The following is a 17,825-nucleotide window of genomic DNA, read 5'->3' on the forward strand; positions in this document are numbered from 1 at the left end:
TGCCCCTCCGTACCGTCGCCCGCTCCTTCCCCGGCCCCGCTCCTCCCCGGGTAAGGGGGACAGCGCGGTTCTTGCCCGCAGGCCTGGCCTGACCTGGCCAGCCATGGGCTGATTCGGCGGAGGACAAGCTGTCAGGGACTGAGCCAGCGGTGTAGCCTGGCGGCCAGGAGGGCCAGTGGTGTCCTGGAGTGCACCGGGAGCAAGTCAGCGGGTCACCTGCAGGTCGAGGGAGCTGACCCTGCCCTTCTTCTTGGCCCTAGCAAGGCCACATCTGGAGTGCTGTGTCCAGTTCTGGGCTCCTCAACACAAGGAGCTACTGGAGAGGGTCCAGGGCAGGGCAACAAAGATGATTTGGAGTCTGGAGCATCTCTCTGATGAGGAGAGACTGCAGGACCTGGGCCTGTTTAGTCTGGAGAGGAGAAGACTGAGAGGGAATCTCAGCAACGTGTACAAATACCTCAAAGGCAGGTGCCAGGGGGATGGTGACAAACTCTTTTCAGTGGTGTCCAGTAACAGGATGAGGAGCAGTGGCCATAAACTGAAATGTAAGAACTTCCACCCCAGTGTGAGGAAGAACCTCTTTCCATTGAGGATGGCAGAGCCCTGGAACAGGGTGCCCAGGGAGGTCATGGATTCTCCCTCTCCGGAGACATTCAAAACCCACCCGGACACATTCTTGTATAACCTGCTCTACATGACCCCTTGGCAAGGGGCTAGATGATCTCCAGAGGTCACTCAGCCTTTTTTCGTAAGATTCTCCAGACCAACTTTGTAGCCCTCTGCTGGACCTGTTTCAGGAGCTCAATGTCTCTTAGTCCTGAGGAGCCCAGAACTGGACACTGCTCTCCAGGTGAGGCCTCACCAGGGCTGAGTGAGGGGCAGGGTCACCTCCTGTGACCTGCTGGCAGTGCTCCTCGTAATGCACCCCAGGACACCATTGGCCTTCCGGGCCACTAGGGCATACCAATGGTTGTCTTAATTCAGCCTCATGCTTTGATACCAATTTGGCTTCATCAAATCTTAGTGCAGTCATTGAAATATTGGATAAAGAAACTGAAACATCTTGCTTTCAGGAAACCTTTCTCAACCAACACAAGAAAACTACTTATTGCCCTGGAGACTGAGTTTCATTATGGTCAGTGGAGAGATCTCATTGTGAACCCTTACAGCTGGTACACCAAAGGGAAGCTGAGTGGAGTGAATCATCATTAAAAACTTCTATTCACTCATCTCCAAATGTAATGTAAACAAAGAATGTAAGTAAACATATGCATAATGTAACACTTTGCTGCAGGCCTATGATTTAATAATATGAAATGGTTTGCCACTAGCAAACTGAAAGAAAAGGTTTAAGAACACAAGAAATGCTACAGGGTAGAACTAAATATAAGCAAATGAGGGTCTAGAGAACATTTTGTAATCTGACAGATGGGCTGAAAAGCTTCTGACACATCACTGGAGGAGAATGGCTGCAGGAAATGGCCTGTGGTGCTGTAACACCTCCAGCCCCATATATGTCCGAAAGAAATACAGCTGCATTCCTGAACTATATGTGTTGCTCAGTGACAAAATAAGTTTCACTCATTACCTGGAGTTGTCTTGACCATGCAGTATGTATCCTCCCTTTTCTAAACAAGAAAATGTAGAAAACTGACAAAGTCCAGTTTTTAGAGCCAGCTGTCAGCCTCTAGGGCCACCTGAGTGCAGAGGGTATCCAAGACACGGCTGCTGGCCCCTCAGCTCTGCTGGCAGCCTTCACTCTTCTGCACATCAGGGGCACCAGCTGCCTTATGGATGTCTGTCACATCCAGAAGAAGCTACAGGAACACACTGAAATCTTTTGCTGCAGTCTGTGCGCTTTTTTCAGACAATACGAAAAATAAATATGATAAAGGGCTCACATATGCAATTGTATGATCTTAGCTCCCTACATATTTTGATTCAGAAACCACAAGAAACATGCTGAGGTGGTGAGGACATCAGCTGTAGAGTCTGACAGAAGGATTTGTGTAACACTGTCTCTTTTAGGCCAGTGAGCACCATCGCAGTATATCAGTATCACACACACCTGTCTGAGAAGACACCGACTGACACTGAATGTAAAGTAACTTAGCACGAAACTGCGACAGAATCATCTCCCCCTTTCTTAACTGCCCTTCAGCAACAAATCTGGGAACCAAGATCTCAGAACCGGACTGAGAAAATCGTAACAGGTAATTTCATTTCAAAATCAAGATGATTGCATTCGGAATTATTTTTTTAAAAAACAGCACAATTCTTTGTCTCGGCTTTCTTCCACATGTTCGTATTTCCCGCATTCGGAAATGAGCGGGGCCTGAGGGCGGGGCCGGCTGTGTGACTGACAGCGGGGGGGGCGGGGCCGGCTGTGTGACTGACAGCGCGGGGGGCGGGGGCGGGCCCGGCTCGCGCTCTTGCCCCCGCCAGCAGCCCGCGACCCGTGACGTCACACAGCTCCTCCGCGCAGTTACGTCACTTCCGCTCCACCACACACACAGCCTCACCGCGCAGTGACGTGATCTGACGTCACAGAGTCAGAAACTATTAACAATTTGCTCGCAGGGTTACAGGGAACGAGATGAGGGTGACAGGCCAGATCCTGTCTGATTGCTGCAAAACGTGGACTGTGTCAAAGTTTTCCTGAGAAAGGATGTTCTGTGGTTGATCTTTTTAAGTTTCAAGCCCAAGAAGTAAGAGAGGCCATGAAACTTGTTGGCCCTGTTAAGGTTTAGGGCTGGATGTGTCTCAATGATCTCAGCCCTGGGGAAGGGTATCACACCTTGGGTGGAAGGATTTCCACTGGCAGTGAGCACAGGGAATGCAGAATTTAGGGCTCACACAGACATCTGGCAGAACTCCCAAGATGAGGAAAGCACTAGTAAAGGCAGCTCAGGACCTGGGCTGAATCAGCTCCCACTGGATACAGGCTGATTCCAGCAGGGGTAGATCGTGAGCACTGACCCCAGAAACCCCCCAACCCAAAGGAAGAAGAGAAAGACTGAGCATGGGATCAAGTAGCATGAGAAGTAAGAGAGTCATTAAACAATGGAATATAAAGTATAAAGAGAGAGTGATTAGACATTGGAATGGGCTGCCCAGAGAGGTGGTGGAGTCACCATCCCTGGAGGTTTAAGAAGAGGCTGGATGTGGACTCAGTGCCATGGTCTGTTGACAAGGTGGTGTTGGGTCATAGGTTGGACTCAGTGACCTTAGAGGTCTTTTCCAATCTAACTGATCCTGTGATTCTGTAATTAACAACAGAACTATGTAACTTGTAGCCAATGGACATTAACACCTTTGTTTGCTGAAGTGTATAAACAGTGACAGCTTTAGACAGTCGGTGTGCTGGATTTGTGGAAGCGTCCACCTTCCACCCCCTGCAGAAGAAACAACGTCTCCTCTCTAAACCTGACTCTGTGAGTTCAGGGAGCTCCCAAAAATATCCCTCTTGCTCTGTCAAACCTGCTGGTTCTCGTGACACCACATCCCCTCCCATGACACCACATCCCTCCCCCGCCATGGTGACACCTCTCTCATGCTGTCACCAGGTAATGCGGGGCCAGGGAAGGGCTCGGTCAGCCCACAAACACTCCGTCCAGTTTTCAATCACCCTTACATTGGCCCACCCTGCCCCTCTCAGCACCGCGATGGTCTCCAGGCCCTCACGGCCTCGGCCATCACACCCTCACACTGACGGAATCACAGGGTGGCTTCTGGCGCTTCCACAAAGTGTTTCTTTTTCACAAACCCAGTGGGTCCCGCATGAGGCTACAGAGGGGCCCCCCTGCCCTGCCCAAGGGCCAGGAGAGTGACTTCTGCAGGGGTTTCGCAGGATGTCTGTGGGTGTCCGTGCTGGGAGCTGAGGAGACGCTGTTCCGGGCAGGGGGGCTGTGGCCATGGGCGTGAGCGGGGCCCAACAACCCCCTCCCTTCACCCCATCCCAAAACAGCCTCCTTCGCCTCCAGGGCACGGGCCAACATGTAGCTGACCTTCCTCTGGTGGGCCAGGGCCTCCTCCTTGTCGTTCACCTGGGGGCGTTTTAACACAGAAAGGAGAGAAAGACGTTGGTCAGCTCAGAACACTGTTTGTAAACTGTGCATGTGCTCCCCCCGGGGGTCACGGTGAACAAAATACTGACCAAATCTATCAGCATCTTCAGGATCTCGTTGGGGTTGTCCAGTTCCTCCACCCTTCTGCAGTCCCCACGCGAGGAGAGCAGACTGGACAGCTTTTGACCCAGATTGTTCTTGTGGCCTTGTAACTTGAGACACTCTAAGGAAAACAAAAGTACATGAGCCGTGGAATCCATGGTAATTAGTTTTTAAACAGTAAGTAGCCTGAAAAAAACAAAGGTTCTCTGACACAGGCCATTTGCAAGATTTCTAAAAATATTAAAATACATTAAAATTATGGGTTGTATGCGCCAGACTACAGAGCTTGAAAGCAATGATGTTGCTGTAGGGGAAGTCAGGGTGTTTGCTCTTGTAGTACCATATCCCAAGAGTGCTAAAGGAATCTGGGAGACCAACCAAACTTCTAATCCTGGCAGCTCCAGGTTAATTACCAACACAGATATAGTCTGATGTCCCATTCCTGATTTCTGCAATGGTTTTGACCAGGACATAAGAATTGAAATACTTCTCTTTATTCCTCTTTTTAAAGAATAAAAGGATTAGTAGAATTTGTCCTATTTTACAGATTCGAATTCTTCCTCTTTTACAGAGGGCTTTGTAACTCTGTAACATATTAAGTGTAAGAATAAAAATCAAAAGCAAAATAAAAAGCTAAACTGATTTTAAAAAAACCAAAAAACAATAACAAAACAAACCGCCACCAGCACCACCAACAAAAAAACCCCAACCAAAAAAACCCACAGAAACCTTAAAGTTCATCTAGTCCACCCCCTTCCATCTGGCTTTTCTCTGCTGTTTTTATAACAGGCATATTTACCAGCCAGATATTACTGTCATCCTGTGTAACATCTTATTTATTCCATCATGTTTTCAGTCAGACAGTGGAGTCCATACATGTGTAATTTTAAAAAGGGTGCAGTAAAGGCCTGGACTGGGAGCTCCAGTGTCCTACAGGACCTGTATATTCCATTTACACACAGGCACACCCTGCATTTCACACATGAAACTCACGGCAGAAGTTCCTCAATTACAAAACACACTATTTAATATCACAGTGAGTATTCACAACTTTGTTTTTTCTTGACTCTCCATAAGCCCCCACCAGCAGCTGAGCCACAGCCACACATCTCACAGGGTAAGAAGGTGCTCGAGCCACGAGCTCCCTCCTTTTGCAGCCAACCCCCCAGACCCTCAGCTGGCCCAGGTACCAGTGCCCCTCAGACGCCTCCAGTTCGCAAATTTAGTTTCCTTCTTCATCTTTATCCCTTCTGCAAGTCTCAGGGCTTGGTCCTTCCTCTGCATCAGCTGCTGCTCAAAGGCAATTCTGAAGGCATCTGCCACGAGAAACGCTTCATCCTTACTCTTCTTCAGATTTTCAGTCTGGGTTTAATCCAGGGAAAATTTAAAGTACTTTAAGCAACTTGGAAGCAAAAGCAAATATAAAGTATGTATCAAGACGCAGACACTTGTAAATAAATATAATCAAGGAAGTAGCAGGAACCAAATGAAGAGTTTTCCTGACATATTTTGAGATGTGTTTTAAGTCCTTTCCATACATATGCACAAACCAGCTGCCATCTACGCTGACAATCATCTCTGTGTATTTACCTCTGTTCATCTCTGCACATGCAAAAGAGATTCAGGAGGGCAATAACATCCTGTGCCAGCTGGGCCAGGAGTAAAAGGAACAAAGAGAATGAAACCTATGTCAAGGGTAATAACTTTGGTACAAAAGGGACAGGACAGTGCTTATTTTCAAAACCAATAAGTCAACTGGAACTTCTGCAGCAGGACCACAAGAACAGTTTCCACCTTTGCAGAATCAAAGACAAATTAAAATAAAAATTCTGAATTCACAGAATTTCACTAAATTTAAAAAAAAATTAAGTGCTTGAAAGTCACATTATTGATTTAAGCCTGAGGTAAATATATACTTTCCAGCAAGATCAGCTTCCTGACATAGCTGTGGGTGCTGATGCCAACCCAAGAGAGGGGTGGAATGCACATCAGGAAGGAAGGAGGAGGGTCAGTGGCAGTACACACCCACAGTGTGTACATTTATGGAGTGTGTACACTTAGGGTGTGTTTTCCTTTTATAAAAAATATGGGAGGAAGGAAAAAGAATGCAAAAGATATTTTTGTTGTTGTTGTTGTTTTTCCTACTAGTAAAGCCAAATAGACATAATTACAATTTTTCTACCGGCAAAAGCCAGGGCATCACAAGCACCACAAACAAACTTTACACTATTTGTAAATAGTGTAAAGCCCTTCTGGCTTTAAAACACCCGAGTTTGCTGGGTTTTGAGCACCCTGACCCCTGTCCCCCCCTGCCAAGCCTCGTTACCTCTCGCTTGAGATGAAGGAGCTGCTTCCGAGTGAGAGCTGCCACCTTGGCACAGGGGCAAGGCTGCCCCTCAGAGCTGCTGCAGGTGCAGGCCCCGAGCACCGCCAGCTGGAAACCCAAAATGAGCCACCCATTAGACATCCCACCCAAACCAGCACCAAAACCACCACCCAAACCTCCCACCCAAACCAGCCCCCAAACCAGCCCCCAAACCAGCCCCCAAACCAGCCCCCAAACCAGCCCCCAAACCAGCCCCCAAACCAGCCCCCAAAGCACCACCCAAACCAGCCCCCAAAGCACCACCCAAACCAGCCCCCAAAGCACCACCCAAACCAGCCCCCAAAGCACCACCCAAACCAGCCCCCAAAGCACCACCCAAAGCACCACCCAAACCAGCCCCAAAAGCACCACCCAAACCAGCCCCAAAAGCACCACCCAAACCAGCCCCAAAAGCACCACCCAAACCAGCCCCAAAAGCACCACCCAAACCAGCCCCAAAAGCACCACCCAAACCAGCCCCAAAAACACCACCCAAACCAGCCCCAAAAACACCACCCAAACCAGCACCAGAAACACCCCACAAAAACCACCACCGAAACACCTCACCAAAACCACCAGCAAAACCACCACAGAAAACACCACTACACAACAGCCCACCAAAAACACCATACAAACAGCTCACCAAAAGGAGCACCAAAACCACCACCCAAGTGTCCCATTGCACCCTCAAAAACATGGCACAGGGAGGGTGAGAGTCAGGGGCAGCAAAGGGGCAGGAGATCTGGAGGATGGCTTCTGGCTCACAGTGTTTTCCAGACAAACCCTGACAGCCTGGGTGTGCTGCTCCCCACAGCCTCACCAGAACACTTCTGTGCTAAGCAAAGCATGAGGAATTGGGTTTAAGTGTCAGGAAGAAGAAAAACAAGCATCATGGCTTTGAAAAACTGCTCAGTGCTCCTTCTGTCTCCTCTTTCTTTGCAAGGCAGACCACAAAGTAGAAAACTCATGAACAGGCATGCAAATTAGCTAATTAAGTACTAATTAGCTAAAAATGGCTCCAAAGAAAGAGACAGTAACAAGTAAGCAAATTTTCTGTATGTGTTTTGAATACAAACATATCTCTGAACCAGCCAATTTGAAAAACACATAAGCCATACTTACTTCAAGACCTGTAAAATCAGTAATGTCACTTTTATTCAACAACATGTTCTCCTGAACAACTTTCTGTTGTTTTACATCGAGCATTGCAAGGAATTCCAAGCACTGCTGATTCAGGACTATGAAATAAATCAAAGAGATTAGAAAAATCTTCTGCTCTGATTTCTTAATTTCTGAGTTTAACTACACCCAAAGCAAAGCATTCTATAGTTCAAGCATCAGTTTGGGAACCTGATGAGACAATGTACAAAATCATATTCCAGTTGTTTTTCCCTCTGTGTTTTCCCAGAAATAATGACCCACTTAGACACCATTTCATGTATTACTGTGCCTCAGGTCTAAGGGCTCATCTCACTGTACACTCACAAGTCAGCCAGCTGGTCTGCTAGAACACTGGGGAAATAATCATATAAATCAGCTATTTTAAAGGTTTTTGGGAGGCAAAAATAAGGGAAAGGGACTGGAGCCCTCTGACCCAGCAGCTGCTGTTACTTCCTTTCCAATTTAAAGAGGGATTCTGCATATCCACTGACACCAGCTGCCACTAAAAACACACTTCTTCCCACAAGAAGCTTCCTCCATAGCTAAATCATTAATTACTCCTGAGAAACAATGCATCAAGAAGAAGAGCTGTTGGTGGCTTACTTGCATTTTCAGCTTTAAGTGTTTTAACTTCTTCTGTCCTCAGTTTCAATGCTTCTTTAAAAGCTGCATTTTCACAGTATATCCTGCAGAAGTTAGAAAAAAAGGCTTTATTATCTTGTAAGAAAAAAGTTTTAAAATGGGCATTCAAATAATTTAAAAGAGCAATCCCATTAAAACATCATATCTAATATTTCTGCAAGTTAAAATTAGGATTACGGGAAAGATGGAAGAAAAAAATAAAAAGTGAAAGGAGTATTTGGTTTTATAAGTTTTTATCTATGGAGAATTGTACCAGCAGTTTTCTCACTTGTAGTATTTTTCATGGAAAAAGTGGTAATATTTTCCTGTAAGAATGCCTGTACCAACAATCTGTAGTATGTTGTTAGAAGCAAATCTGGTAGCCAGGGGCCAAAAAGCACCGTGGCAGTCCTCCGGAGCCAGGCTAATGCATCAGGTTACACCAGTGTGTGTAACCTGCTCACCCCTCGTTGTGCAGGTGAGGGAGCAGAACCAGGAACCTCCACACTCACACTGAGGTTTCTCAGATGCCACAGGCTGTTCAAACAGGCTCACCCTGGCCATGAAACCACACCCTCACACAGCCAATTTAATCCAGGTGCGTTCAAGTGAATGTTAAAAAAAAAATCATTGCTGTGTAAGTAGACAGTGCCAACAGCTTCTGGGTTTAAGAAGAGATGGGTTCAGGTGCCCTGTTCTCCTTGGAAACTCAAAGCAAGCAGTAATTATGAACCTCTGAAACACTTGCTAGGAATCTCCTACCTCCTTGAAAGAGCAAACTGATACTGGACATGTGACAGCTCAGCTCTGAAAACTTCCTGCTGTCTGAACCCTGTTTTCAAGGAAAGCTGTGCCCTTAGGGCTTGCCAACTGAGCAGACACAATGTGCACTGACAATACATTTTTCCGTGAGGTATTTTAGCATTTTCCTCTTGAACAGAGCAGTGGCATCTGAAGACCTAAATGTCAAAGCAGTACAATTTATTTGGTGCATCTCCTCAGCTGTCAGTAAATGCATGGCTTTGTTCAAAACTAAATAGTCTGAATTACTTCACCTGAAAAAAAAAAAAGGGAAATACACATTGTTCTCATCTTGCTATCTCAGATATCAGAAAAGCATTTTGAAAAGCAGGCTGAGCCCTTGGCTTTCAGTTTTCTGAAGTTATGTCTCTGTTTTACGACAGTCAGCACCCGTTTTGTTGTTCCAAACTGGGCAGCTACACTTCCAACCTCCTCAGGCAGGAAAGCCAAAGGCTTTTTCCAGAGGCATCCCTCGACAAGTGTAAGTCAACAAAAGAAAAGTTTGTAAACTTTTGGCTTATTCCTGGATTCTAAGTTGAAATATTCTAAATAAAAATATATACTAAATAATAATAACATCAGCAATAATGATAAAAAAATAATGACAATAACAACTCTGATGGTGAGACTTCAGAGATACAATTTCTACTTTTCCATAAGTGAGTCTGCTGGTCACATTTTTCAAGGTTTGTTATACATTATTAGTTTAGTGCCTCCGGCACATTCTTACCCAACCACACCTACCGTTCACCCAGAGTGACTCTTAATTAAACAAAGAACCAGCTGATCAGCCTCTCTCAAAATCCTTCTATTTTACCTGTACTTATGCTCAGATCTACAATCCAAGAAAATAAAGCAATGATTAACCAGGAAATTATATTTCCACATGCAGGCACACCCCATTATTTTCTACGCTCATTTACTTTTAAAGTAAATAAGGATAATCTGCCTCCAGCTGGCTGATGTAACGGGATGAAAACGAAAGCTTAGCCCAGCAAAGCCAGCCTATAGACACGCTAAATAATCAAGACAACAATTTTAGTAGTTTTAACTGAAAAGTACAAATGTGATTATCATGAAAATAAATCTTCTAAAATTTGGAAGAGAATTAGGAAAACACAAAACCCCCAGAAAACCTGATGAAACAAGTTTGGAACACAAAAAAAGATGACACACAGCATTCAATGAAATTAAAAATGAAAACAAAAAGACTCAAAGATACACAGTGGAAGTAAAATACCTGTCGTATTTTTCTGTCCACGTGTCTTCTATGTTTTTAAATCTATCCTGATCAAATTCAATTTCCCACTGCAAAATATTTATTTCCTGTGGAAAGAAACAAACCTGCAGCAGCACATTACAGGCTTCCCAAAGAAAGGAAGAAGAGAGATCTCAGTGACCAGTGAGGATTATTTGTTAATAACAAAATTGGTGCCAGACACTGAAGTGACCTATGGATCCCAGACTGTGTGACAGGAGGACTGTGTTAATGCTTCCAGTGGGCTGTAACAAAACCAACCCCACGCTGTCACATTTCCCTGTCACCGTCCTGATCTGTGGAAAGGCCATACAGGAGGAGGAACAAAGGACAAAACTCAGTTTAACACAGCAGCTCCATGCCACCTTCCTCCTCCTCCCCATCTTCCCTATGAAAACTTGGCACATGTTTCCTAGACCCTTTGGGAATTTTCAGCTTAATCCCTGAAGAACTGAGCAACTCACTGTGAATGACCAAAACCCACAACAAAAAGCAGCTGAAAGTAAAGGAAGAACTCTGGTAATTTTTAGGTATTATTTGCACACTCTAAGGAATGAGAAGATCCAGATCAAAGCAGTGACACATTAACGTTTCCCCATTCCACTAAATAGGAATAAGAACGCTTTCCTAAAAGCTCTGGAATTAATGGCAGGTTTGCACTGATATAAATGAACAGTCTGTTAATCCCTTATTAATAGCCATGGGCTTCCATGTGTAAAGGATACACACCCTTACCTTCTCTAAAGTCCTCTTTTCTTCCTCCGTTTTTTGAAGCATTTCTTTTGTATGACTAGTGGCTTTATTAAATACTGCCTAAAAAAAAAAAAAAAAGAGAAAACCCCCCACAATTCTGTCAAACACTGTCATTAAGTTCACTTAATTTGGCTTTAGACGCATGTTCAGTCCTACACACAGAGAAGTTCACATCCTTCGTTAAACAGGAGTGTGCAGAATGACAAACGTTACAACTTGCTTGTAAGCCCCAGTGGGCTCTGATTTCAAGTCACTAAATTGCACAACAAACTTGTGTTCCAATCTCTCCTATTGAAAAATGCAGCACAATTTAAGATGAGATCACATTGTTCTTCACAGGTTGTCCAGAAAATCCCATCTTTGAACACTTGGTTACAACACAGTTAAGCTGTTGATCCAGGTGTAACTAGCTGCAAATGTCTGAGGGCAGAAACTGCTCAGCTATAAATGGGTTATGCAAGGAGGCAGAAAAGCAGGAACTGATTTCACCAGAGTTCATTGTGACAGTGACCAACAGAACTATTGCAGACTGTGAGCAAAAGAATGACCTGACATCTAACCCACACTGTCCTCTAGGACAACAGATGGAGGAGTAACTAAAACACCTGTGACTTGGAGCAGGATTTCAAGCCCTGGCAAAATCTATCACATAAGGGACTGGAAAAATGGCCTTATTTTTATGTTAAATAGATAAATCCTGAAGGATCCTCAGAGATAAAACTGTGAGAACTGCTACAACAGTAAAGTTTTCTTCCATAACCACATCAGATCTGTGGAGAGAAAGCAGCACATTGCAGCAGCCACGTCTGCAGACACCTCCAGACTCAGTGCTTTGAACTGCAGCGCCTGGAAATCCTGGTTTGTGAGGTTTGGACGAGGAGCAGCAGGAAGGGTTTTCCCTTTTCCTTCCGTCACCACCACCTACCCAACGGTTTCTGAACAACTCTTACCATGCTCTGCAGGATTCTCAGGGCTTCATCTTTTCCTTCAAGCTGCCTTTGATGCGCTTCAAGCTCAACTTTCAAAATTTCAACTTCCTGAAGCAAAACAGAATAGGGACACTGAGTACAGGCCTAAGTAATCCTACTAAGATTCGACTGTAGCAGCAAAGTGAATTTGCCCTCTTCTGTTTTACCTCCTTGACCTCTTTTCAGGGGCTCACCTGAGGTCAGAGAACACAGAGCAGATAAACTGTGTATTTTCACAACTGAGGTCAGCTGGCTGTGATGCCAACACACCAACGCATTTAACCACATTTGGAACCACAAAATGTAGGAGTTAACCACCTCTCAACAAAAATGCAGACTAAAAAGCCAAAGATTGCTTACACTGCAGATATTCAGGCCCCAAAGCTTAATAAAAAATAACACCTGCTAAAGAAGTATATTATTTTCAATATTCTCTAGTTCCCTCAAAATACCTTCCCCACCCCTCAAAAAAAACCCCAAAAAACCCAACAAACCCCCAGAGTACAAACAGCACCTCACACTGTGATTTCCTGCTATAAAATTTAATGAAAATTCCAACTACCCCTCTAATTTCAAGAACCTGGATCCATGCCAAGATCCTCTTGCTACATTAAAAGGAAATGCAGATTTGGGGAGCAGCACCCTTGGCACCATTACCAACCTCTAGAGCTTCCTGAAATCGTTGCTTTAGTTCTTCATTTGACATTTCAGTATTAGATTCTGTAAGATTAACAGGAGATACTGAATGATGAGATACTATAATATCTAAAGAAAAAAAATGAGAATTTGCTTTAACCTGAACACAAGTAAAATGCAGAGGTGAATTTTCATCTTTGCGGTTTGTTTTACTTTTTTTCTGGAGCTAATAAACAGATTTAAGAAATACATAAATATTAATTTCAAACACAGTGCTCACAGTTAAAGAAGTGAAATACGGGAAAAACGTCAGTTGTAAAGACAGAAAATAAGGACAAATATTTTATACTTTCCTTTGGAAAAAAACTGAAAAATGCCTCTTGATTTAAAAAATAATTTAATTTTTAAGATTGTAACTTTTCAACAACCACAGTCAATACAACAGTGGCTGGCACTATGTAAAAGTAAGGGCAGTTTTACGACAGCTCAGTTTATTGTGGCGTTTGGATAGTGGGGAATTGTTCTGAAGGAGAGAAATAAGCAAATGACGCAGAAATACCTCAGTCAAAACACTAAAAATGTAAAGGAAAGCAGCTGAAGTGTAATGAACAGCACTGCCTACACCTGATGGTATTTACAGCAGCATTTCCTTCACAAAGAAAAAGATGAATGCCAACACAGGTTCTGAAAAGAACTTTTTAGCCCAAAAGGAAGCCAATTCACAAATTTCAACTAAATAGCAAATGAGATTTTTGAATATTTAGCCACAAGCTCTAGATAGGATACCTGAGAAGACTTAAAGTTACTTAAACAAAGCAGGAATCCAAGCAATTCCATTCAGTTTTATGTATGTATGTAGAGAGACAGCCACCACAGGACGATCTTTGCTAAATATCACTTTAAAAAGCAAAAACAAACACTTTAAAACCGGGCGTTTCACACTAAGAAGGGCCAGAGCCTCGATCTCTGAAAAGCAACTGTGCCGTTAATGTCCCGGGGGGAAGGTGGAGATTCCCAGCAGGCACAGGATGCACAGGCACTTACTGGAATCCTTCACGGACTTCGGCAAACGGTTCTAATTAAACTTGATGACAATATGTGAAGCAGCTGAACGGCTCAGTTTTTCTAACAGAGGTTTTTCCCCGGTGAATAATTATCTTCCCAATTACTCTTACCACAGCTGTTCTGCCGTGTGGAACTCGCAGCAGGTTTTCTGAGTGATCCATCGTAAAAACTATTTCGTTTTGGACCAGGAAGAGCTGCAGCATCATTTTCTTCCGCTCCCTTTGCTGACAAGAGGGAATTACAAGCCTTTCCAGATCCTTTCCTGGATCCAATTGAACAGGGATTTTGTAAGTTTTCCCCTTCATAAACACCTCCAGGTCTTCTCCCAAGGCCGTTTCCCAAGTCTCCACATGTCATGTCATCCTCCTCTCCCTCCATCTTCTCCTCCTGGTTTTGCGTTTGTTTTTTGTTTCTTTTTTTTTTTCCTTTCCTGACCGAGGGCCCTTCACCACGGTTAATGCCAACAGCACCTCCTGAAAGCGACTGTTTTATCTAGAAGAAAAGGAAAAGCGTTTATTTAAAGCAGCAGGACAACGCTGCAGTGAGACACACGGATCCGTCGGTGCGCGGCCGCTCCCCCGGCGGGTCGGGGCTGCCAAAAACATCGCTCCCACCCCTCGGTGGGAGCCGGGGCGGGGGCGGCAGCGGGGGCAGCGCCTCGCTGAGACCCTCCCTGGGCCCCCCGGCCCCGCTCCCGTCCCGGAGCACCCTTGGATCCCCTCCGCACCCACCTGCGCACCCACCGGCATAGGGCGATGCCGGTCCCGCCCCGGGGCGGGATGGACGGAGCGGCACCGGGAGCGGCATCCGGAGCTCGGCGGAAGGTGGGGTTGGTTATTCTTACCTTTTAAAAGAGGTCCCCGTTTCCCCTGCAGCCCCCGCCCCGCCGCAGCCCCGAGAGGTGTCAGGCAGCTCTCGGAAACGCGACCTGAGGTAACCTGACGTGGTCACTCTAGGCGCTCCCAAGAATTGGGGTTGTCCTCTCCACCCCACAGACCGCCCTCCCCCTGCTCTCTAGTGCCGTCCAAGATCAAAGCACCTCTGCCTGTGTTTCCTCAGTGCTTTTTCTCGGTTGTGCCAGGAAACTCCAGATTTATCATCATTTTGGTTTATAATATCAAGTTGCTGATGCAGTATTCCTCCGAGTCCCACCCAAACACCCTATACCCAATCTGCAATACCTAACAATAATACTCTTTACAACAGAAATCTTTAAGAAAGTGGTTTTACTATATCATGTATATTGAGAGTTTATTAGCAAGCACTTTCTACAGCAGCTTTCCAAGCAGGCTTTTCAGTGAAGGAAGGTTTTTATCTGCCCTGCCCTGCTGGGGCCCAGGCTGTACAAGCAATTAGAACAGATGGCTGCCAGTGTTTTAATTGTAGCCACGTTCTGGGGCTCCCCAGGTTTTCCTGCCCAGGGATGTATTTCCTGGGTAAACCTGCAGTGATCTGTGTTCCACTACTGGGATAGGTGATTGGGAATACAGAGAGAAAAAGGGAAAAGAAAGTTTATTGCTCTTTATTATTCAGCATTCCACACCAGTGCAGATACAGTCCATGTGTCCTTACCCATGAAGGAATTCCCAAAGTTCTGTGAATTTTAAAATAACTGTTACCATGTCACTTTCTTCCTTAACCTGAACCAACCCCTTGTTCTGCATTAGCCTCACACCCAAGGACACAGTGGGGCACAGCAGTTTCCAGTCTCACAACTCAGCTTTAGATTAACCCCTTTTCAGGACACTGTTGCACCCTCTAGAAATCCAAAGTGCCACCAGTTATCAGTATTTTACAGTTTTTCTGGGGTGAGTTCATGGTTTGGTTTTAATTGTGAGGCCCAAAGAGTTCTCAATTATTGAACACAGCTCCTCTACTGAGAAATTCGGTGCTGTTTCCATCCTTCCATTCACTTGTGTGGGTTCTCCTGTGTGTCTCTCCCAGGGTGCTTCAGAGGCTGTTCCAAACATTCACAAACTCGGCTGTTCTAAACCTTCTACTCCCCAACCACATCCAGTTCCAGTAAAATTCATGTTAACTGATACAAAATGAATGTCATTTATTGAACCCTCCCAGGAAGAGATTCAGCAGTCACTGTTCCACCCAGAGTCAGTTGTTGTCCTTCATCCATTGCTCAATCCATTGCATAATCTGATCCAAATTTCTCTCCAGATCCTCTGGAGTGTTGCTGGGTAACTGATGCACAATTTCCTTTTTGTATGACTCCATAGCTTCTTCATAAAGAGTCTGAAAAATCTCACACTGAATGTTGTCTTGCAGCTTTTTCCCTGTGTAGCCCCTAAAAACGAGAGCACCAAGGGAGACTGTGAGATGTGCAGAAGCAGCAGAGAATCTGTGACTGACACCCTCAAACACCCCCCCTTTGCCCTGGTCTGCCCCCTGGCACACCTGCTCTCCAGCCTGTCGTAGAGGAAGGAGTTGTCTGTGCGGAGCACGAACACAATGTGGAACCAGCGCTCAGGGAAGAAGTCGCAGCCGTGGTAATCCACCACCACCCCGCCCTCCCTCATCCTGTCCTCCAGCTCGTCGATCACCTGCAGGGCAAAGGGACACAGGTAGGCTCCCCTGGCACTGCAGAAGGCCCAGACATGTGGGTGGTTTAGGGGCTGCACTCACCCTGTCCTCGTCCAGAATGGGGCAGTCATACTCCTCGTCAAAGCCCTCGTACAGCTGCCCTGCAGCAAAAACGGGTCAGGGCAGTTTGGGGGGGCAGAGCCACCACAACTATCTACATAGGTATGTTCATTGCAGGAGGATGCAAACAAAGGCAGAGCTCAGCAGAGGGAACACTTGGTTTACAAATCTGTGTAAGGGTAAGTTTGTCATTTACTACTGACCACCAGGGTCCTGTTAGAGATAATTGCCTTTTGATTTAATATATAGAATCCCAGAATGGTTTGGGTTGGGAGGGACCTCAAAGCTCATCTAGTTCCTCCCCCCTGCCATGGGCAGGGACGCCTTCCATTATCCCAGGTTGCTCCAAGCCCCGTCCAACCTGGTCTTGGCCACTTCCAGGGATCCAGGGGCAGCCACAGCTTCTTTGAGCAACCTGTGCCAGGGCCTTCCCACCCTCACAGGGAACACTGTCTGGGAGTGGGAAGCTATTTTTCTTTATCCTTCATACCATCACTTGCCCCACATCCCTCTCCAGCATTTTTGGAGCCCCTTTAGGCCCTAAAAGGGGCTCTGAGTTGTTCCTAGAGCCTTCTCTTCTCCACGTAGCACAAACCCAGCTCTCCCACCACAAGCAGAGAGCTGCACAGAGCAAAGAATCCCCCGTGCTCTGGTGACTCCTCTGTTTTCCAGCACCTTCCTTGGCCAGGTCCCCCACGTTGATGTAGCTCAGCCCTGCTCTGGATGCCAGTTCCTTTCCCAGCGTGGTTTTCCCAACGCCTGGAGTGCCTGGAGACCAAAACCACAGGACAGGGTGAGGGAGGAGGTGTAGGTCCCCCCAGACACCCTCCCAGCAGGGGAACTGGGGCCTTTGGCCAGTGGACGTCGAGGGATTCGCGTGAGGAAAAAGGGCCCAGAGCTGTACCCCAAAGAGAACCAGGGAGGGCAACGCTGGAGTGGGAAACGGGAAACCAGGGAGAGAACCCTCACTGTGTGCAGGAACGTCACCCACACGGGGGGGGGAGGGGCAAAGAAAACTCCGGGACGGGATGGGAGCGTCCCGAGTTCTCGGGCAGGTGTGACACCCCAAATCCTCCCAGACCAGGACCCCACACCCCAAATCACCCCGACTGCAACCCCAAATCACCCCGGGATGGGACCCCAGACCCCAAACCACCCCGGGATGGGACCGCCGCCCCCAGTGACTCTAGGCTGTGATGGGGCTGCGGTCTCACACCCCAGATCAGCCCAGGCTGGGACTGGGCCGAGCCCCCCGTGCCCACCGGTGATCAGCACGTTCGGCCGCCTCATGGCGCCGCCGTCGCCCTGGAGACACGTGCGCGGGGCCTCCGCCGCCGCCGGCGCGCGCCGATGGCGTCACCGCGCGGGCAGGC

General features: G+C 46.5%; 2 protein-coding genes and 1 long non-coding RNA gene across 6 annotated transcripts; 1 reads left to right on the forward strand and 2 right to left on the reverse strand.

Moving 5' to 3' along the window:
- The first annotated feature begins 15 nt into the window (after positions 1–15).
- Positions 16–3,405, forward strand: LOC116780433. Of its 2 annotated transcripts, XR_004354473.1 has the most exons (4): positions 16–50; positions 1,074–1,238; positions 2,029–2,213; positions 2,581–3,405. It is a non-coding gene; the product is annotated as an uncharacterized LOC116780433 (long non-coding RNA). The 2 variants fall into 2 exon arrangements; XR_004354472.1 differs by lacking the exon at positions 16–50 and having other exon boundaries at positions 877–1,238.
- On the reverse strand, positions 3,298–14,746 carry CCDC125 (coiled-coil domain containing 125). 3 transcript variants are annotated; one of them, XM_032675434.1, is made up of 12 exons: positions 14,642–14,746; positions 13,908–14,289; positions 12,758–12,816; positions 12,079–12,165; positions 11,111–11,188; positions 10,358–10,443; positions 8,299–8,381; positions 7,657–7,772; positions 6,496–6,603; positions 5,360–5,531; positions 4,157–4,290; positions 3,298–4,046 (listed from the first exon to the last, which is right to left on the reverse strand). In XM_032675434.1, exons 2-12 carry the CDS (start codon positions 14,173–14,175, stop codon positions 3,759–3,761), a joined length of 1,479 nt encoding a protein of 492 aa, XP_032531325.1. In that variant the 5' UTR covers positions 14,176–14,289; positions 14,642–14,746; the 3' UTR covers positions 3,298–3,758. The 3 variants fall into 3 exon arrangements, with proteins under 3 accessions (XP_032531325.1, XP_032531323.1, XP_032531324.1); XM_032675432.1 differs by lacking the exon at positions 14,642–14,746 and adding an exon at positions 14,529–14,593; XM_032675433.1 differs by lacking the exon at positions 14,642–14,746 and adding an exon at positions 14,541–14,570.
- Positions 14,747–15,298: 552 nt separating this feature from the next.
- On the reverse strand, positions 15,299–17,825 carry AK6 (adenylate kinase 6). Its single transcript, XM_032675436.1, has 5 exons — positions 17,715–17,825; positions 17,128–17,220; positions 16,435–16,493; positions 16,207–16,352; positions 15,299–16,096 (listed from the first exon to the last, which is right to left on the reverse strand). Exons 1-5 carry the CDS (start codon positions 17,740–17,742, stop codon positions 15,907–15,909), a joined length of 516 nt encoding a protein of 171 aa, XP_032531327.1. The 5' UTR covers positions 17,743–17,825; the 3' UTR covers positions 15,299–15,906.

The sequence above is a fragment of the Chiroxiphia lanceolata genome, chromosome Z (genome assembly GCF_009829145.1).
Source record: "Chiroxiphia lanceolata isolate bChiLan1 chromosome Z, bChiLan1.pri, whole genome shotgun sequence".
Taxonomy (NCBI): domain Eukaryota; kingdom Metazoa; phylum Chordata; class Aves; order Passeriformes; family Pipridae; genus Chiroxiphia; species Chiroxiphia lanceolata.